Below are 21,859 nucleotides of genomic sequence, written 5' to 3' on the forward strand. Positions count from 1 at the left end.
TGTTTGGTGTTGTGCAAATTTTATTGAACTCATAAGTGCATGGATCTATTGTAAAATAGATTAACGGTGATGAGTGTCGATCCCACGAGGAGGTGAATTTTTATTGCTTGTAGAGTTAATTTTCTAATTGGGTGATTGGATTTGTGGTGAAAGTGATTTACACTATCTTAAAATTTAAATTAGAATGGTAGGAATAAATTAAAGTGAATTATTAGAATGAAGTGTTTGGGTCTCTAGATCTGTACTCAACATGCACAATGAGTTTAATATTCATTATTAATGCCAATTAAATCATGAGGAGTGTTTCCACTCCTCAGGAACCTTACTCAAATAAATATGGTGCTAAGTGCTTATTGTGCCAAATAGTAATAATCTTGCACTAGGGAGACGGTTATACCAATGCAATATCTAGACAAGATTATTATTATATGTCAACGAAAAGTCAAAACATCCACATAAATAAGAGGGGAAGAGAAAATAAATTTACCAAATTAAGTTCATCGAACATGTTGAGACTTCGCCTTCAACCCAAGTTTGAAAGAAAATTAGTTACTTATAATTGAACTACGGGTAAAATGAAAATTTATTAAAATACGTAAAAAAATACAATAAAGAGAATGAAATACAGAAAATAGAGCTTAAAAATGAATTCAGGGGTCCCAAATTAGGGGGAGCCCCCTATTTATAGATACAATGAGTAAATCATAACCATCGAATTAAAATAATTTGGACGCTCAGGATTACGATACGTGGCAAGTTCTGATTGGATAGAACACATCATCAAGGCTGTCATTCAGTGTATATACATGTACCGTACTCATATTTTTCGGTTCACTAACATACTGCCACGTAACCGGTCAACGCCACATCAACATTTTAGTCCAATAGGATCGTGACACATCATCGGTCAACGTCATATAAGCAGTTAATGTCACATCATTCGTCCAATAGAATATTGCCACGTCATTGGCCAATGCCACGTCATCGCGCCGTATATGTGAACATTATTGTGAACAATATCGTACATGTGAACAATGTCGTTTATCCTTTTATACTCCTCCTAAGGTTTTCGACTATCAAGAGTTCAAAATTGCTATCTGATCTCTCGTTCATTGTGAAATGACTATGATGCCCCTAAAATATATAAAATACTTAATTTTAATAAAACACACATAATTAAATCACAAATGACTTAAATACATAAAATTAAAGATGTTAGTGAGACTTGGAGTGTAAAATGACGATTTTTTCCTTTATAAATATACATTTTCTAGCATTGAACATTTGGCGACGCTAGCACCAATCACCCAACATGCAATATCCTATCACCCGAGTGACAACTACTTGTTGCCTATATTATAAGTTTCATCTTCAACAGAGTTAAACACCCATTTTTGCAAGATTTTAAAGAAATTTTACTAATTTATAAATCTATAAACTCGCATTACCTATTTAATAATCCACAAGAAAAAAAGAAAGTTGAAGAATTACTAACCTTAATTTCTTGTTACTCTTTAAATTATTACTTGATTTGTCTTCAATGCTTCGATAAATATTTATAGTTCGATGAATATAGGTTGAGTGATACTTGGTTAAACAATTCTATTTGACAAACGTGAGATAAATGAAATTGGAGGCGTTTTGTTGGTGTGTGAAGATAGGGTTTTGTTGTTGCTTGAGGAGTTGGGGATTTGTTTGTTTAATTTTAAGGACAGTGTAGTTTATAAGGCTTGTAAATGGTTAATATTGTAAGAAAAATTGAAGTGTGGTCTTTTTTATATTAAAACTTAAAAATTGGACAAATGGATAAATTTCCTAATAATAAGTGAATAATTTCAAAAAATTATGAATAAGTATCAGTAGATATTATTTTGATTTCTAATATTTATCATTGCATTACTTGTAACTAATAATTCTAACTTTATGTTAAAAGAAAAATTATCTATCAACCACTTTTGTTTTATAATATTTATATCTAATTGTCACAAAATTTTGACATATTTTTTACACCACCTGCGTTTTTAAACTTATATGAATTAATCATTTTGACACTAACAAATTATTATTTTACCTCTAAATGAATTAAAAAAATATTTTATTTAACAAAATTTTAAAAAATAAAATATTATAATTATAAGAATATTCATAAATTTAATAAAATAAATAAATCTCAAAATTCATATGTTAGTTTTTTATAATTATAATTTCATTTAAAAATTATCAAACTAATTTTTGTAATTTCATTTCATTTAAAATTTGCGCAAATCACTTTCAAAACTCCATAAATGCCCTTTGAATATCACGTTTTTAATTGAAGACCTACGCTTTCGAAGTTCCAGCGAAAATTATTGACCAACATGGGTGTGACAATTGTAAATTAGGTAATACAGCTGTCAATTTAAATCGGATTTCTTTATTGTTGACATTTGCACCTTTGATATTTGGACTATAATTTTTATATATTTACATAATTTTGCCCTTCAAACGGAAAATATATGAATAGGGCTTAGGGCAATTCAATTTTTGAAATTAAAAAAGAGCATAAAAGTACAAAATCTTGGTGAGAGAGGAAAAATTTTATGCAGATATAGAAGGAGGAAAAGCTTTATAGTGCTCTGCTGGACTGATTACTGGTTGGTTTTGGGAAATTTGATGGTATTTTAGAAGATATACGAAGAAGAGATTCTGGTGTCAAGGTTTTGTTTGGTTTTAGTCGCAAACACAGAAGAGATCTCATAGAAACCCTAATTATGAGAGGTAAGGATACTGCATTCTCTTTTGCGTTGCAAGTTCTACTTGTTCTACTTTTTGAACAAGTTTTTATTGGTTTTTCTTCTTTTTTTCCCCTTTTTTGCATTTCTTCTCCATCTTCTTCTCCTCCTCTCTTTTCGTTTGGCTAATAAGTGCGTTAATTTGATCGTTAGTACGGGTGATTTGATGGGTTTTTGGGTTTTCTTTGTACATTTGTGTGCAGCTTTAGCATTTGTTTAGTTTTAACATTTTTGTAATTATTCCTTACCCTTTAAAAATCTTAACTTATTTTATTTTATTATTTGCCACTTGCTTCATCTATTTTTTTAAAAAATTATAATTAAATTTATTTAAGCTTTAAACACATATTTTGATATATTTATATTAAGAAAGAAAAAAAATGATGAATTTTATAATAAATTTAAAATTTATTTTTTTTTATTTTCTTTATTTTTTTATTTTCTTTATTTTTTTATTTTTTTTCTCTCATTATTTTAAAGACCTACCTTTTTTTTCTTTTAACTAAATATTTGTTTATAATTTAATTTATAAATTTACAAGATGATAAGAGTAAGATAAGGTTGTATATAGTATTGAAGTGTTGTAATTTAAAAAATATAGTTGTTGTAAAAATAAAAATTATAAATATAAAATAAAATTTATTAATGTATTATAAAAATAATTTTTAATAAAAATAATAAAAATATTATAGATTTGTGTCATAATAAATGTTAAATTAAATCAACTTAACTTTTAAATTACAAAAATAAATATTTATTATATATTTTAGTGTTATAATTTTTAAGTTATAGTTATTCAGTCACACTATCAAATAAGCTCAAGTTAGCCATATACTTTTATTAATATTATTATCCCAATTTTTTTTCTTTATATAGGGGAAAGAGCTCCATTAAAGCTAAAATTGGTATTGAAAGCACTAGTCTATTAGCTTAATTCTAAGTGTTGTGTGACTTTTTTCGATTGGATTATGAATTTTATAATGAAAAAGTACTTATTACTCTATCTTTTTTTAATGGATAAATATTACTTGTAATTGTTAATTCTAAACATTGAAATATTATTTGGAATTTTAAAGTTTAGACCTTAATACACAATTTTTTTAGAACCTTCTATTTTTTTTTGTACAATTTGTTACACTGGAGACCTATTATATTAAATTATGAGTCTATTGAGAGTTTGAATGTTTGGATTTAGATGGGCATAGTGTTTGAATTTGTATGACCATACTTTAGAGGTTTAACGAGTTCAACTTGAGAACTTATGCCCACTAGAGTTGAGATCTACCGTCGGTTTAACGAGTACAACTCAATGAGATATAGTTGCTCTTTACATTTGGTGTTTATTATAGAATGGGCTTGAACTTATGTCCTCAATGTCAATAAAGTTAAAGGCATTAACTTATCACTTAGCGAATGCCAAAATGTGTCATGGGTTATGCTATGAAGAATGAAGTAAAATTTTTAAAATTAAGAGTATTTTTTACAATCTAGCCTTTTAAAAAACATTAAGAAATTACTCTCAATAGTTTAGTGCATGTTTGTCCTTTGGTTGCAATTAAAGTAGAATTTTTGGGGTTCAAAAGGTTATTTTTTTAAATTTTGGGCTTTTAAAAGTATAAATTGTAGACTTTTTTTAAAAGAGTTAAAAGGCTTTTCTATTATAATAATTATACAATATAGAGACTTAGTCTTATCTTCACTTGAAGAAGTTTTGTATGAAAAGTTACACCAAACGAAACCTTAGTTTTCTTTAAGCTCTTTCATAGTTACAACCAAATGATAAGAAAAGGCAAATAAAACCTTTTGTTAATAGAACTCACTCTGAATAAGCACAAACACCAATAGAGGTTTTATAATCTACATGAATTTTGTCCATCACAACTTTTATGCAGATAAGCTGTAATTACCTTAGGAGTACATTTCTCAAATAGTATCTTCAAAGTTTTCATTTCAAGGGCTAAGGTGGCATTCATTTAGTGGATAGTCAATTCCATATCTTGTAGAACTATTTTTAATCCCTCACTATCTAATGAATAAATGCTACTTCACTTGGGATGAATAATTATCTTTTGTAAATACTCACTTGGGGCGGATAATATTCACTTAGGACGAATGAAGTTGGTATATTGCTTGAGAGGTGTAATATTATTCTTTTAAAGTTATGTCATGAGAGGCATGATGTAAAGGTATTTTAAATATTTTAACCTTTCTAAATACTCAAAAAGGTCTAACCCAAATAGCCTAACATTTGAGCTTTTGCTATTACACGCGAAACAACTTCTTTTAATCTTTCGTAAATTTTTCTCCTACTACTACTAAACAGCAGAAAAAATATTAAAAAAAGTCTTTGGCCAGTTGAGAAGACATGCCAAACACCACTTGAACCACTTATAAGTGATTTAACAAATTAGACTGTCTCTTTTGAAACTTAAAAAGGCTCCTTGGTGACACCCTTGATTCTAGCTAAAGTTAGAGTTGCATTTTGTACTTATATTCGTACATAGTTGGGTATAAACATGGAGATTTCCATTATTGTGAAACATTGAATAATGGATGTAATTTCAGTGGAGATTTTTGAAGAGATTACATTTGTTTTAATCATTCTTGCTTTCATCTCAATTAATGATCTTGAATTCCGAAACACTCTCTTCTTTAGTGGCTTTTAATGAAAACAATAGTCCTGAACTCAACACCTAGTTATTCAAGAAACTACCAATTGAGTTAATCTACATTGATAGCAACATTTAGGGATGACAAAATCCTCCATAGGTTTGGGGCCCCATGGGGCTCCACTTCAAATAGAGTGAATTTTGAATAATTTTTGGGAAATGATATGGGGACTGGTTTTGTACTTCCTACCCCACCCCCACCCCAATCCCCATTCTATATAAAAAAATTTGTAATTTTTATTTAGTAATTTTTGTTTTATCAATTACAATATTAGATAATAATTTTTTTTTTATTTTTACTTTATAAAAATGAGCTATAACTAAAAGAAAATCCTACAATATAATTTTTATTCGACTCTAAAACATTGTTATATTTTCTTTTCTCTCTTAAGATACTGCTCTCATCAAATATTTTTCAATTTTGATATTATTTCAAGATATTGTTTCAAATATTTGGAGATTTTTCAAAATAATTTAAATATTTTATATGGTAATGATTTTATTTAAGTCTTTAATTTTTAATTTATTGAAATCGTATATTTATATCTATTATAAAATAAATAAATGGAGAATGAGATGGGGATGAAGAAATCATTCCCCACGTGGGGATTTTCCATCCCTACCCCACTAAATTTATTGGGGAATAGGGTGAGGAATGTAAGCGAAATTTTTAATGGGGTGGCAATTGGGGTAGGCCTCCCCACTGGCGAATGGGGTAGGCCTCTCCACCCCCACCCCACCCCATTGCCATCTCTAGCACCATTACACCAATTATCAACTTGAGCTAGAAAACATCTCGGTGCATGACAAAACCAAACAATGACACCTTTATGATAATATGGAATGTTATAGAATGATTATCTTTTGTAAGAATTATTGTTTTTGCTCTTTTGATCACTTTTAAGCAGGGGTGTTCAGAATCTAATCCGATTTGCTCAATCTGTCTGATCCATAAAAATCCGATCCGTGGATTGGTGGATTGGATTGGATTGAAATTTTGAAAATCCGCAATTGGTGGATTGAATATGAATTTACTTTTGTAAATCCACGAATTCCGCAAAAATTTGCAAAAAAAAATATTTATTTAACAAAAAAATTAAACTTGAAAATATGACATTAGTACTTACTAATAAATTAATAAGTTAGAATATAGTTACATTAGCACCATATTATATCTTATCCAATAATAATATAAAATAAAAATAATTAAATAAACAAATATAGTTTCCTATGCAGTTAACTTTCATGTACTGAGTTAAACAAATGAGATTTTTTTCTTTTTGATGTGCTATATTTTGAAACTTTGAATGTATTTTCTAGATTTATTTAAATAATTGATTTATTTAAATTTTATTTAATCTTGAATTTGATTGGTAGAAAAATTATTTTTATATTAATTTTTTTATTTAGTTAGTTTGTGGATTGGATATGTATTGGGTCTGCATCTGATCCGCAGATGTATGGATTGGATTTGAATTGAATTTCACCAATCCGTGGATTGAATTGGATTAAAAGTTTATAATCTGCAAAATTGTAGATTGGATATGGATTGATATCCAATCCACGAACATCCCTACTCTTAAGATCTCTGAAAGTTCAAAAAATGGATCGACAATTTTGTAAGCAACTTATCTGGGAAAGAATGAATAAATGAAGCTAATATAGTATTATTTTCTGATTACTTGTGTTGTTTCTGTGACTGTTGTCTCTTCTGCCTCAAGACGTTTCCTGGTTCTATTATCCATTTTTTTTTTGCAGAGTTCAAGATGAGCAATAGAGACATTGTGGACTTGTGTAGTGATGATGAAGATGGACAGGTGGATGAAATATCTATCAAGTTGGAGCCAGATTCTGTTGGGGGAACAATGCAACAAAAATACTACTATAAAGATGATCCAGCGGAGCATTGGAAGTCCAAAAGTCAACCCAGAAAACAAGACTCTGAAGAAAAGAAAAGCTCAAATGCTTTAAGTACTGGTCAAAGTAGTAACAGTGTATTGGAACAAGGTCAGTCACCAGTGGATGACACAGGCATCTCATCTTCATCGTCTATATGTCCAGCACCACTTTGTCGGCAGTTCTGGAAGGCTGGAAACTATGAAGACAGGCTTGGTTCCAAGGCCACACTACAAAGTATGCAGCAGCTATTAATTGTTAACTAATTGTTAGGGGACATGTATGTGGTGTTTACTGTTTCTGGTACATAAATTACATGCTTATCTGTTTAGTGGTGCCTAGAGATAATCAAATGGACCGCTAAAATTTATTACGTTATACGGAGCATGATACTTTCTCTGGTTCTACCATTTTTCTCTGACTTTTTGGTTGAATGATTTTCATAAACATCACATGAATGTTTCCTTCCAAGAATTTTTATTGGTGCTTTGTTAAATGTTCCTGACATTACATTTTGGTATAACAGATGGCAAAAACTTTTTACACGTACACCCTATGTTTCTTCATTCAAATGCCACTTCCCATAAATGGGCCTTTGGCGGTATGCAAGTTATATTTCTCTATTTCACTTCTACTCTTGCTGGAATTTGGAAATGAGTGTGAAATGCTGAGATGGTTAATTATTTCCTCCTTTTTGCAGCCATTGCAGAACTGCTTGACAATGCAATTGATGAGGTGATTATTTTTCTTTTGATTTGCGACCCCCCACCCAAACACAAAAAAAAATAAATCTTGCTCTGTTGCATGTTCACATGGAGGTTTGGGTTCACAAAGGATTCAAATGCTATAATTGATTTTCTTATAATTAACTTTTCTTAGGAGCAAGTTTCCTTTCTTTGGTAGATTGCAATTTTTTTTATTACCTATGATTTTATTCGTTTTAATCTGTTGGTGGAGGAGAAACATTAATTTGGCATCTGATAATGATGTTTGAAGCTTGTGGCTTCGTATACTTTATATTTTTCTTGACTGGTAAAAATTTGGGCCTTTGTTTGCACATTTGTTTTACATGTTTTCACAAATAAATACCTATATTGTCATAATTTGAGAGATAAGATGTTCTACTCATATTTAATTGTCCATTTCATTTGTTGGCACTGTTTGCTATATGTTCATCAGGGTGGGAGTTGAAATGCTTTCACTATTTGTGTCAAGCTATCATGATGATGACTTGTTCATGCTTTGCAATTCATGTTTTACTTGTTTCTTAATTGGATAGATCCAAAATGGGGCCACTTTTGTCATTGTAGATAAAATCTCAAATCCAAGAGATGGAACTCCAGCATTGTTAATTCAAGGTATATTGCATTGAACTGTAACAACCTTCAAAATGTCTTATTATGTCGATTAGTTTTTTTTTTTAATAAATGAGTTACCTAACTCGTGCTTTGGAAACATGATTATGTGCAGATGACGGAGGTGGAATGGACCCTGAAGCAATGCGGCGTTGTATGAGTTTTGGTTTTTCAGATAAAAAGTCAAAATCGGTGATAGGACAATGTACCACTATTTTCTCATTCAGCAAATTATCATGGTTTTGTTGTTGCATATTTATTGCTTGAGACTTGTGTTGCGGCTTTCAGATGGTAATGGCTTCAAGACCAGTTCTATGAGACTTGGGGCAGATGTTATTGTCTTCAGCCGCCATTTAAACGACAGGTTTGATTCTGATGTGCTAGTCCTATTACCGCATGTATATCAGGATTTATTTATTTATTTATTTTTATATAAATTTGGGTTGCCTATGTCTCAACAGGCCTTGCATCTCAGTAGATTTTACAGCAAATTAACTTGTAATATATGATAGTTCTAAGATGAAAAACTCATGCTGTATTTTCCTAAGAATTAGTGGGAAGCTCTTGTTATGTTTGTCTTACTTTGTAGTTTCTCGCATCCCCTTTTCTATTTATAAGGAATTTCTTCCAAATGAGGTTCAGAGGATACTAAAACCTCAAAAGCTTTTCTGTTGCATATCACATCCCTTAAGTGATAGGATTTAATATTTTATGAAGTTCAATGGCCTTGTTTAATGGATTTGTATGTTTTCGACGTTTATAATCCCCCATTAGAAAGTTATCTAACCTTTTTTGGGGAACCAAGTAAGAGATGAGACAAGGTTATTTAGAGTTTTTCTGGGTAGAATGAAAGGGAAATTTGAAAAGGTTCACATCAATATCCAAATTGTTAGCTGCAGTTTGTAGGACCAAATATTGGACTTTGGAATCCTTGTGAATTTGAAATTTTATGGCATGCTAGGCTTCAAAACAAATGACCATGCCATGCAGCCGTTATTTTGCACTGCTTGCTCGTGTGAATTGTGGACTGTTGCCTGAGTTTTTTTTTTTTTTTTCAATTTTTTCTTTTAGCAGATAGTTTATTCAGTTTTCCATTAACTTTCAATTCCTTCTACCAAATCTTTTGGATGTTTTGTTCGACTTTTATTTACCAATGGAATGTTGCTGTTATATTTATTTGTTGATTTACTAGTTCGTAATTAATAATTGGCCATTCGGACTCAAATTTTGTTGGTTTATAGCATCAGCAGAAATTTGACTCAAAGCAATGAGTCTCCTCTATTATACATTCTTGACTCGACTGGCCATGACAGAATTGTAGTACCAATGGTGAGTCTTCTCTGTCTACAGAAGTATCCCTTACTTCCAATTCCTACCTTTGATCTTTGTGTCAATTGCAGGTGGATTATGAGTTGAACACATCAACTGGCACAGTAAATGCATTGCATGGTAGAGACCATTTTACGTTGAATCTTTCTCTGCTGTTGCAGTGGTCTCCTTATTCATCAGAAACAGAGCTTTTGAAGCAAGTAAGATTCTCAACCCCCCACCCCCTCCTCTTCTTCTCCCTTTTTTCCCACTTTTTTGGGAATTTAGGAATGCGTATTACCTGCTATCTCAGAAGTTTGCTTCTTGCTCTTTTAATGAGCAACAACCAGTCCAACCGCAGATTCTCTTCTATCTTCTATTTCTCTTTACTTTATATTAAGCCAGGTTCTTTGATGCAATTTCAATTTTTTTATGATGATCATTCCTCTTTTTGTTGCTACTTCCTCATATTTACTTGTATTTAATTAAGCAGGTTTAATTGATCAATTGTGTATAAATTTCACTCTAGCTATTTTCTGCTCTCATGTTTGTTCGTATTGGTGCTTTTGGACTACCACACACCTTTCATACTGCTTCTGTCACGTACAAGTATCTTTAGTTTGTAGGCCTTTCTATCTGAGAATTTCAATCTCCGAATTTCTTGCTGATGCTTTTAACATTATTTCTCTTTTCCTTATCTAACCGCTTGATTTCTGTACAACCTCCATCTAAATCACATTCATTAATTTAAATACTTATAGCCTTTTATGTTTTGGATAGAGAGGGAGGCTGCTTACTTTATCATAGTTGACTGGATTTGTATCTGTAGGATTGTGGAATTGATTGGATTACTATTCTACTTAAGTAGCTATATAGTGCAATAGAAGTGATGTTTCTTTCTATATTGGTGGTCTCCCAATCCTGTTTTCCTTTTTCAAGAGGTTTCATTTGATATTTACCATATCTTTTTAAATTCTGATGGCAGTTTGATGACATTGGGCATCATGGCACAAAAATTATTATATACAACTTATGGTTCAGTGATGGTGGGAATATGGAGTTAGACTTTGATTCAGATACAGAGGTTTGTACTCCATTTTATATTGGTAATATTTTCTCATTTAAAAATTCTTATGCTTTCATTTCTACTGATTTGTGTTCTTGCGGTTTGGTGATTTTAGGATATTCGTATTGCTGGTGATGTTATTAATAAATTTGACCCAGGCGCTTTTAGGCAATTGCATGAACAGCACATTGCTAACCGATTCCATTATTCCCTCCGTGTAAGTCCACAGAAAATAAACTTTCTTGAGTACATAAGCACGTACATGATGATTTCTCATACCATGCTAAGTCTAGTTATCTATCACTTCGCAGGTATACCTGTCTATCTTGTACTTGCGGATTCCCGAAAGTTTCAGCATAAAATTGCGTGGGAAAGCTGTTGAGCATCACAACATTGCCAATGATCTCAAATATCCAGAATTCATCTTGTATAGGCCCCAAAGTGCTGGGTGTTTGGAGGTGATTTTTAATTGTTTCCTAGCTTTTCATTGTTGGTTATTGTCTTTATCATGAATGAAAAAATATTTAACTATTGCCTTGGAGTCTTACTAAGTATACACTGATCAAAATACTTAATGGCGATTGTTTACATTGATGATTATATAGGGAACAGTTATAACTACAATTGGGTTTCTAAAAGATGCCCCACATATTAGTATCCATGGCTTCAATGTCTACCACAAGAACCGTCTAATTCTGGTATCTGTCTTTAACTTAATTAGTTCTATCTCCCTTTGCTTTCAGTTTTTTATTGATGTTTTGGTAGACTGTTCCTTGATACTATGATATAAAAATTTGCACCTTTTTTGCAACTTTAGATTAGTGAAGGAACATCATATTTTTATTGTCTGGTTTGTGGCACTCTTACCTTTTTGAATTCTTTTTTCAACAAATCTGTGTTGCTCACATATCATTTGGAGGATGCAAGTTTTAGAGTGGATTGAAGTTGATATCTATATTTGATCTTCAAATTGGATATTAAAGAGCTTACCTTGCTGTCATAATTTATAAATATTCACGGATAGATGATCCCAAATGATTTCTTTATAAGGTGGCATTCTGCCCCGTATCCCTCTGTTACATGCAAAAATGCATGCATGCATGTGTTCGTAAAAAGGCAACCGTTTAGTTGAATCGTTGCATGTACTCTGCTTCAATATGCTTTTTTTCTTATCCAAGTGATATCGGAGTTTTATCTTTATACATATTATTTTATTTTTAATTTTTCATCTCCTCTTTTCCTTTGCAGCCATTTTGGCAGGTTGTTAGCTACTCTTATAGAGACAGTAGGGGAAGAGGAGTAGTTGGTGAGAATGCTAAAGCGAAGCATTTGATTTACCCCATTTTTGAATGTATATGGTTACTTAAATTTATGATGTGGACGTGAGATGATTTACTGCTATTATTTTCAGGAGTTTTGGAAGCAAATTTTATCGAGCCAACTCATAGCAAACAAGACTTTGAGAGAACCTCTCTTTTCCAAAAGCTTGAAACTCGGTTGAAGGAAATGACATGGGAATACTGGTAAGCAATATTAATCTCTGATTTGCAGTTCTTCATTAGTTTTTGATAATTACGGAAATCTTTGTTTGAAGTCCTCTTTCCACCTGCTCAAACAAGTCCTCTTTCCACCTGCTCTTAACTTTCTGCCTTACTCATCCAGCAGCCAGTGGATTTTTTGGTTCTTTTAGAGACGCTTGGATCCTATAGTGATGTTAATTTGGTTCTGTAACATAATACAACTAATTACTTTGAAGCTAAATTAGCTTATTGATGCATGAATTAATATTCTTTCGTATAAACAGTAATCACATAGTTTAAAGTGTTAAACAAAACCACTTTTATAGTGCCTCATCAGTTTCTGGATTGTTGTGACACATGCCCCAACTGATGAGTATGTAGCTTTCTTTGATACCTGCCCGATGCATGTTATTCAACTGGCAGGGATTATCATTGTGAACTAATTGGATATCAACGCAAGAAAAAGCCTCAACCATCCATTTCACCACTGGCTTCATCTTATTCTATGCCCCGTAGTGGTATCCACCAACCTGTTGTCTGGGATCAGAGTTCCACTGCTACTGGTATCACAAAAGCACCTGCAGCTGCACCTTGCCAACTAGCAGCCCCTAATTCCTGTTTTGTTGAGGGAGCAGGGCCATTGACGCCCAACTCTGAAGGCATAATTGGACAACGTAAAATGCTTGAACTAAAGTAAACTGATTTCATCTCTAGTTTAAACATTTTATGTTTAGATACGATGTCTTTTGTTGTGACAGGATCGCGTAAGAGGAAGGGATGTAGAGATTCATTGGAATTTGAAAAGGTGAAAATGCAGGCTAGTAAGGGAGTTGATGCGGTTGATGATGAGCCCAGTGCAGAAACACATGTATGTGTAAAGAACTTTTAAGTTGATCCTTTGGATGGTATAGCATTTATCATGAGTGTCATCTATAGCTTCTCCACTTACATTACTGCGAGCAAGATCGAACTCTTAGGCCTTATGTATTCCCACCAATGCTATTTAATTTGATTTTGATGGTGTGAGCTGAAGGTAGGAGGACGAATGATGTAGCAGATTATTCGATTTATAGTTAGTATTTCAGTGTCCTAGATGGAAGTAGGCTTGATTATATTAATTTTTTAAATTATTTTCTTTAGGGTTCCTGGGCTGATTGTCTTTTTATTTTCCTGCTTGTTGCAATTACATTGCTTACTTTTTGGGCTTTGCCCAACCCACTACCTTTTAAAAAAAATGATAATTTAAAGAGACACATTGCTCACTTTTTGCCCGGTGGTTACCTTGCAAGCATAACTCATCATCTTCAGAAGCATTATATTGTTATGATTATTCGTTTTCTTCCCTTTTGTTTCCTACTTCTGCAGTACATTCACTTTTTGAGGTCTAATTATTTCTCTGCACTCTGTCATCTCTTTTGTAGCCTGCTGTTACTTCGACAGATCAATTGAGAGATTCAGCAACTATAATCTTGATGCAGGAAAACAAGAAGCTTCGTGCAAAGTGAGTTTGTTAGAATCTTAGTTTTTCCATTGTTTTCTATAATTTGATGTTCATCATCGTTTGAAGTTTTGCTCTTTTGTTAAAATGGTTTTGTCGTCTGGACACTTATTACAGCTAAGGGCCTTTTTTAGGATGAAAATTAATTGAATCTTCATTTATATAAACCTTTGCAGCCCATATCTTGAGACTAAGAAATGCATTATATTCACTGTTTTTTAAATTTCTGGTAAACTGTTGTAATTAAATTTATATGCTCTATTTTTCAGATGCTTAGAGTATGAGAAGAGGAGGGTAGAACTTGATCAGAAGGTAACATTATATGCAATTTATTGGTGCATGCTGCCCAGTATCACCTAGCTGAATTTATGAAAATTTATTAATGGCAACAAACAATTTTTTTGAGCGATTTATCTGATCTATTGAGAGTGATTGTTCTTATTATACAGGTTACACAGCTTAAAAGTGAACTCGGAGAGTATAATTGTGAATATGAGCGGCTGATGGCTGAGTTAAAAGCATTGGATCCCATAAAAAACGAATAAAATATGTAAATTTTGTAGAGTTGTGAATTTTTTGTATGTAAAGCCAGTAACCATAGTTGTTGAAGAGTCCGACTGTTAGGAAGTGGTGGCTGACAGGCCTCTGTGAAGGCTTAGGCTTTTAGGTGACAAGATTTTTTGTTCTTTTTGTTGTAAGTAGAAAGCAAATTGGACTACGAAATCTGCTGGTCAGTTCTGCTAAAAGGTTACTACTAACCCGAACTGGTTACTGCTGTAGTATCCGCGACTACTGTTGTACTGCTTGCTGCAAACCAAATTTTCCCCTGTAAAGTTGATACGCTTTCAGTGCATCTTGACTGATACATACATTCAGTATATTTTGATTAGTACGTTCAATGCACATTGGTGTATATTCGATTATCTTATTCTTTTTTGTTTTAAACCCAGTAGTGGTTTTAACAATCAGAATTCTGTGATTTTAGTATGACAATCAAAATTATGTGGGTTAATAAAGAGCCATATTTGATTCCATGGGCAAATAACCCCATTTGATCTAAAAAACATCGCGTTCAGATCGGATCGGATTATTCTCCCAATTCAATCGGATATCCGACCATCTGATCGGGTTGGTCTAAAAAAATTAAAAACAAAACAAAAATGTAAAACCTAATTGAAATTGAATCATTGAAACATGCTGCATGGCACACATGTTGCAACTCATTTCTGTCTTGAGTCTCAAGTCTCTTCTTCAGTTCTTCTCTTCACAACACAAAAGCAATTAAGCAAAGCGGCAGTCGGGAGCACACCATACTGCAGCAGCACTCACGATTGGAGACCGCACCGCAGACGTTGCCAGTCACCGACGCAACCTACAGTCACCGCTGTTTACGAATCTGTTGGTCCAAACCAAATCTGCTCCTCCAAGCTTCAACTTGAATTTTTGATGGTATATGATATATTAATTGTAATAATATGTATTGCTAATAATAAAATCTGAAAAATTCGAGTATTGAAAATTTAGAACTTGATTGATTAAATCCTTGTAAGCTTAAATCAAAAGTATGAATTAATTTTTTTTATTTTTATTTTTGTATAGATTAGACTCTTATGAGGTGTCTTAAATATAATTAATAATTAATTAGGTGAATAACTATATTATTTTTTGGGTTTACTGAATTTGATCTGATCCAAACTCAACCATATTTTTTTATTCAATTCAATCATGTTCGGATTGGATCGAATTACATATTCGGTAGGGTTGGCAATGGGATGGGATTTATCAATCCCACTCCCGTCCCGTATATGTAAGTGAGATGAAAAAACTTCCCACTCTCGTCCATTTTTTTTTTGGACAAAAATATGTTCCGATTTCGTCCCAAAAGAGATGGGATCCTGCGGGATCCCATCCCAATTGGAAAATTTCCATACTTAGTCGGCAATGAGACGGGATGAGATGTAATTTGTGAATTATACTCCCGTCCCGTATATGCAAAAAAATATCTCACTCTCGTTCCTAAATTTTTTTATGGGACAAAAATATGTCCTAATTTCCATTGAGAAAAATTACCATTCCTAATATTCGGGTCTAGTTCAGATGAATTTTCCCTAACCTGAAACTCAATCTGGTTGATCCAAGTTCGATTTTACCAAACTCTACCAAACATCTTGAAAAGATATCAAATGAAATAGTGAACAGCAAGCATTAGAAATAGAGAAAATATTTAATATAGATGAAAAATCAAATAATGATAGTATATGTATTCTTAGTAGACATGGTGAAAATTGTAATGAATCAAAAACTAATAATAGCACATATTGATTGCAGTGTTTATATCTAGATTAATTATTCTTAGAGCACGTTTTAATATTTTTATATAAGGGTTATTTAGTATCCAAGCATCAGAATCATTTTTTAAAACAACAACCAAATATTTAATAGGCAGATGAATTTTTTTAAATATTAGAATTCCTAGACAAAATAGAAGGTACTAAAGAATTACTAAAATTTGTAGGCTTATTAAATTATAGTAAAAAAATTTTATTCTAAATTTTAATCCATTAATACAACCTTTATATATTAAGAAAGTAAAAATAGATAAAAATATTTTAATAGTGGTTCCAACAAGTGTTAACCTTAGAAGCGCCATTATAGGAATCTTTGGGGGGTTCTTATTCATCTTAATCTCATCATTAGTACAGCTATTTCTTCGCTAATTACAACAGCCACTGCCAATTACCATCCTCTATTCTAAGTACAAAGGAATACTTCAGAAGTACGCCTTGCCCTTATTCATCCGTTTGCCATTTGCCAACATGTAGACGTAGAATATACAATATATTTTCAGTTGTATTTGTATCAACTCCACGTCAGAAACGCAACGTACACACATATCGATATATGACAGGATAAGCTCGACCAAAACTAGCAACTTGCTCATTTAATATATTTAATATTTGGGGGGCAATGGTTGCCCTAGAGCAGCTTAAGAAACCTCTATAAATTCCTCTTTTAGCAACCCTGATAGACGCTGCCTCCTCTTCTACTATCTTCTGGCTAGAGCTCTCTTTTTTTCTTCTATCTTGCTTTAATGACTTTATGTTGCGTTATGGGCACTCTTTGAGCTGTGTTAATAATTTGTGTGTAGCGTAAGTAAATATGGGTTGTAGTTTCTCTTTCTATATATATGTTTGAAAGTTTAAAGGATCGTGTCAAATATCAGCATCTGGTGTTTTTTTTTTTTTTTTTTTTTTTTAAATTTTGTTTTGGGGACAAAATAGAAGGTTTTGATCAATATTTGTTCAACATATACGTACGTGCAAATAACTTCCATCCGCATGCAGCACTTTATGAATATGGGCAGAGCGGCCATATTTTGCACAAAATAATTTAACAAATTTGCTTTCAGCTAAGGGTTGGTGTATATTTTTTTGGCCATATACATTAACCGAGCTAGAGTTGGTAGCATACATAATTTTTAACTTTAAACTGTTTTTTTTTTTCTGCTTTGTCTTTCTATTGGCCTGGGGGATGCATGAAAACTTGCAACTTGTTATTCGTAACTCGTCTGTGCTAATCTTAATGATTTCTTTTGTTGAAAATGGAAGATAAGATACAAAGAAGTCAATTTGTGCAATTCATTTCCAAGAAATAGCTTGATGGTGGACCATTTGATTAGATCGGAAGTGTACACGCAAAATCCGTGTAGAAAAAAGTGATATCGACCGAAAAAATTTGCACGTCTCTGAAAATGATAGCTAAAAGTGAAAGCTACTGGTACCCACCCCTTTCTAATGGGCTTATAATCACTTGAAAAGCTTTTTGGGCTTCTTTATGAGCATCGGCCTTGTTTGGGCTTTTAAATTAACCCCAAAAAATGAACAAAAACAAATTAGAAATTCTAAAATGAGATAAAAATAATAAGACATGGACTGAACAATGATTCAGACGAAATAATTGTACAAATATTTTTGTACATAAAATTGTCTAAATTGGTTGAAAAATAAAGACAATTTTAAAAAATTAATAATGTGGGTTGTATAATACATTTATTTAAACAATTCACATACGTGCCATACCAATTCTCTTTGTATTTGATTATTCGTTAAGAATAAGTTATGTTCATCAAGTCAATGGGCTAAGTTGCCAAATAAGGGTGTAAGTTTGAGCCTCGGGGAGGAATTATTTCTCTTGTTCCAAAAGCTTGGATATAAAAAGAAGCACATACGAATGTATTTTTAGAATCTAAAATTTTGATTGTAATATATATTGCAATTTTCTTTTTTTTTTAAAAAAAAAAAAAAATCATGTTCGTTAAGGCTCTAGACTCTAGTGATGCGTTGCCAATGTAAAAAAATGAAATTTCTCCCTGAAGCCTGTTTAAAATATGCATTATCCATTCGGTGATCAGAATCCTTCATCCTCTCTACAAATCGCTGACACTCTAATCAAAAGAAAATTAACCAAAATGAAGAGGGACAGAGAAGAATTTTACGACAAAAAAGGACATGAATAAGAAATAGTAACCAAAACTCCTCAAATTTCAGACTCGGACCAGTGTGTTGTTCATTGCTTTACTGTCCATTTTCAAGTGCAAAATATGATTTTGCACTTCACCTTGTGACTGTGAGGGCACCGTTACTCTCCAAAACTCCCCATTTCTTCTTTTATGATCATCTTCATAAACCAACTTCTCTTCTTCTCTCTTCTGTTGATCACTTCCGTTATTGCCATTATCAGAGTTTGAAATGGAGACTTGTCTCCAATTTAGCCAGATTCTTAGCATAATATAAAGCATGATTAAGCATATTACTGCTGAAGTAAACACAATGGCAGTTATTATAACAACAACAGCAGTGTTGGATAACCTTTTGACTTTCTGACCCGACAATTCGGAGCACGATAGTAATGGTGGGCCGCAGAGCTTGGCATTACCCAAGAAGGAGCTCGGTGGGAATCCTGAAAAGGTTAAGGGAAGCTGGCCTTGCAGATGATTATTTGATAAGTTCAACACATGCAGGCTGGTCAGCTTTCCCAGTGAGGCTGGCACTTGACCTTGGAGTTGATTGTAAGAGATGTTCAATCTCTCTAGCTTCAACAGGTTTCCAAGAGATGGTGGAATCTCACCTGAGAAATTGTTTTTGCTCAAGTCCAAGATTACTTGAAGCTCTGTCAGCCTCCCTAGATCAGCTGGTATTGAGCCTGTGAAGAAATTCTCTGACAGCCGAAGCTCGTAGAGTTTCTTGCACTGTTGGATTGTTGATGGAATGTTGCCTGAGAAGCTGTTTCTTTGTAAATTAAGGACATTGAGAGCAGTTAGATTTCCAATCTCTGGTGGGATTTTCCCCGAGAGGTTATTGCCGCGGAGAGAAAGCTTGAGTAATTTTGAGCAGTTACCAATCTCAGCCGGGACTGTTCCATTGAAATTATTGGATGAGAGATCGAGTTCACCAATTTCTTGTAAGCTCCCTAGCCAAAAAGGAATTGTGCCTGTTAGCTCGTTGTTGCTTAGAAGGAGGTGTGCAAGTTTTGCGCATTTTGAGAGCTGAGGTGCTATTTGGCCTGTGAAACTGTTGAAGGATAAATCAAGAAAGTTGAGCTCTGTGAGTTTGCCAAATTCGGAAGGTATGTTACCAGTGAGATGATTATGTGCAAGGCGAAGACGGCTCAGGTTTCTTGACATGGCTAGTTCAGAAGGAATGGGACCTGAGAAACTGTTGTTTGTTAAGTCTAACGCAGTCAAAGAATTGGAACCAGTGAGAGGATAGATGCTGCCACTAAATTTGTTGTGAGAAAAATTTATGATTCTGAGTTTTTTCAGCTGGAAAAGAGATGGGGGAAGGGGACCTTTGAAGGAGTTGTTATAAAGAGTAATGAGGTATAATTCTGAAAGGAATCTGAAAGTCAGCGGCACAGAACCTGATAGTTTGTTATCAGCCAAGGCTATTTGCTGTAGCCTTTTGCAGTAGCCCAAGCTTGCCGGAATAGGACCTGATAAATCATTCTGCCTCAGTTGAAGAATAACAAGATTTTTAAGCTTCCCCATAGTCTCAGGAATGGACCCTGAAAAATGGTTACCAAAGAAGTCGATTTCTGTTAACCCTGAGCAGTTTGTCAACTCTCTTGGTATGCTTCCTGACATTTGGTTATCATAGAGGTAAATGGCGCTCAAAGTCTGTAACTTGCCAATTTCCACTGGAATTTTTCCTGTTATCATGTTGTCAAAAAGAAAAAGATTTTCCAGTTTACTCAAGTTTCCTATTTCAGGAGGAAAACTTCCTGTAAAGCTGTTATTATTTAGTAGAAGATCTGTAAGCTCTTCCAGCTTGTCCAGGCTGCGTGGTAGCTCTCCTTTAAAGCTATTATCAGAAAGGTCTAATTGTTGAAGTGACGAGCAGCGCAATAGCTCCAAGGGGAATTCACCAGAGAGCTTGTTTCGAGCCAGAATAAGTTGTTGCAGGCTTGAATTGTTAAGGCAGAATTTGATCGGGATGCTTCCTGTGAAAGCATTATCAGACAGAACCAGAGTTTCAAGATTCTTTAACTGGGTATTTAGAAGGCTTATGCTCCCTGAGAGGTTGTTTTTCGACAAGTCAAGTTCCTCAAGCTGAGCCAACTTGTTAAGCTCTGAAGGAATTTCACCATCGAATATATTACCCAGCAAATTCAAGTACCTCAAATTGAAGAGATGGCTCAACTCGACAGGAATTGATCCAGAAAGGCTGTTGTTGGCCAAATTAAGTATTTGAAGCGATTTAAGCAAAACAATTGAAGAAGGGATTGTTCCTTCAAGCATGTTGTTTGATGCTGCAAACTTTTGAAGCTCTTCACAGCCATGAATTGCTTCTGGTATGAGGCCACTGAGTTTGTTCATCTGCAAGTCCAGAGATGTCAGATGCTTCAAATTACCAATCTCTACAGGAATGCTCCCATTTAATTGACAGTATGCAATTGCTAATTCTCTCAACTCAGTCAAGTTACCAATGTGTGGTGGAATTTCACCCCACAACAAGTTATCTCCAATTCTTAGGACTTGCAACTTATTCAAAAAACCAATCTCTGGAGGAATCTTACCAGAGAAAGAGTTTGAATAAAGAAGAAGTATCCTTAGATTTTGAAGCTGTCCCAGCTCAGAAGGAATCAAGCCAGTGAGGGAATTTGAGGACAAATCTAGTGTTTCAAGTGAAGTGAGGTTTAAGAAATCGCGTGAAATGGAACCTGATAGTCTTGAGCTTGATAAGTTCAAGCCCACAACATGCTTTTGATCATCAGAACATGTTACACCATGCCAGCTGCACATATGAGCTCTTGCAGACCAGTTCTCAAGAATTCCTGTAGGATCAACGAGTTCCTGTTTGATTCTCAGAAGCCAGAAGGAATCTGTTGAGATACCTCCAAGAGCAACAGCAAGTGTTACAAAAAACAGCATGATATGAGACATTTGAATGCTGCCCATTTTCAAACAAATAACCCAGAAAGAGTTTCAAATTTATGTATCAGATACTGGATTCCAAAGATTCAGTATCATTCCATGTAGAATGAAAATGAAAAAACAAAGCAAGAGAAGTTCATGGAGCTAACAAGAATCAGCAGAACTAAAGTTGATAACGAATGGAATAGGAGTATACTAGGAGGGATTAGAATGAGAGAATCACAATCACAAAGGTTTAGACTGCTAGTGATATGATGATAAAAGCACGGAGTTTAAATAGTAAGGCTACCAGATGATGTTGAATGTAAAGTTCTATTAAAAAATAACCATGCATCAAAAGTTGT

The 21,859-nt window shown here is 33.3% G+C and overlaps 2 protein-coding genes across 2 annotated transcripts; one reads left to right on the forward strand and one right to left on the reverse strand.

The window, feature by feature from the left end:
- The first annotated feature begins 2,480 nt into the window (after window positions 1–2,480).
- LOC18046105 (protein MICRORCHIDIA 6) lies at window positions 2,481–15,006 on the forward strand. Its single transcript, XM_024188606.1, has 20 exons — window positions 2,481–2,757; window positions 7,199–7,573; window positions 7,863–7,937; window positions 8,037–8,071; window positions 8,616–8,694; window positions 8,807–8,896; window positions 8,980–9,055; window positions 9,939–10,020; window positions 10,092–10,220; window positions 10,985–11,083; window positions 11,181–11,282; window positions 11,377–11,523; window positions 11,671–11,763; window positions 12,314–12,371; window positions 12,477–12,588; window positions 13,009–13,259; window positions 13,344–13,453; window positions 14,007–14,086; window positions 14,353–14,395; window positions 14,533–15,006. The coding sequence occupies exons 1-20, from the start codon at window positions 2,751–2,753 to the stop codon at window positions 14,626–14,628; spliced, it is 2,139 nt and encodes a 712-aa protein (XP_024044374.1). The 5' UTR covers window positions 2,481–2,750; the 3' UTR covers window positions 14,629–15,006.
- Window positions 15,007–18,572: 3,566 nt separating this feature from the next.
- LOC18046106 (LRR receptor-like serine/threonine-protein kinase GSO1) lies at window positions 18,573–21,840 on the reverse strand. The gene has a single exon (XM_006439796.2). It carries the CDS (start codon window positions 21,537–21,539, stop codon window positions 18,627–18,629), a length of 2,913 nt encoding a protein of 970 aa, XP_006439859.2. The 5' UTR covers window positions 21,540–21,840; the 3' UTR covers window positions 18,573–18,626.
- Between the last annotated feature and the right edge of the window lie 19 nt (window positions 21,841–21,859).

Source organism: Citrus clementina, unplaced genomic scaffold (assembly GCF_000493195.1).
Source record: "Citrus clementina cultivar Clemenules unplaced genomic scaffold, Citrus_clementina_v1.0 scaffold_3, whole genome shotgun sequence".
Lineage (NCBI taxonomy): Eukaryota > Viridiplantae > Streptophyta > Magnoliopsida > Sapindales > Rutaceae > Citrus > Citrus x clementina.

What these genes read in the sequence shown, in the direction of transcription:
- LOC18046105 (XM_024188606.1), top strand. An exon ending in ACAGAATTGTAGTACCAATG is followed by an intron (nt 10,021 to 10,091) that starts GTGAGTCTTCTC and finishes TGTCAATTGCAG; the next exon opens with GTGGATTATGAGTTGAACAC. An exon ending in GATTCCATTATTCCCTCCGT is followed by an intron (nt 11,283 to 11,376) that starts GTAAGTCCACAG and finishes ATCACTTCGCAG; the next exon opens with GTATACCTGTCTATCTTGTA.
- LOC18046106 (XM_006439796.2), bottom strand. Translation starts at nt 21,539, where the DNA reads ATGGGCAGCATTCAAATGTCTCATATCATGCTGTTTTTTGTAACACTT.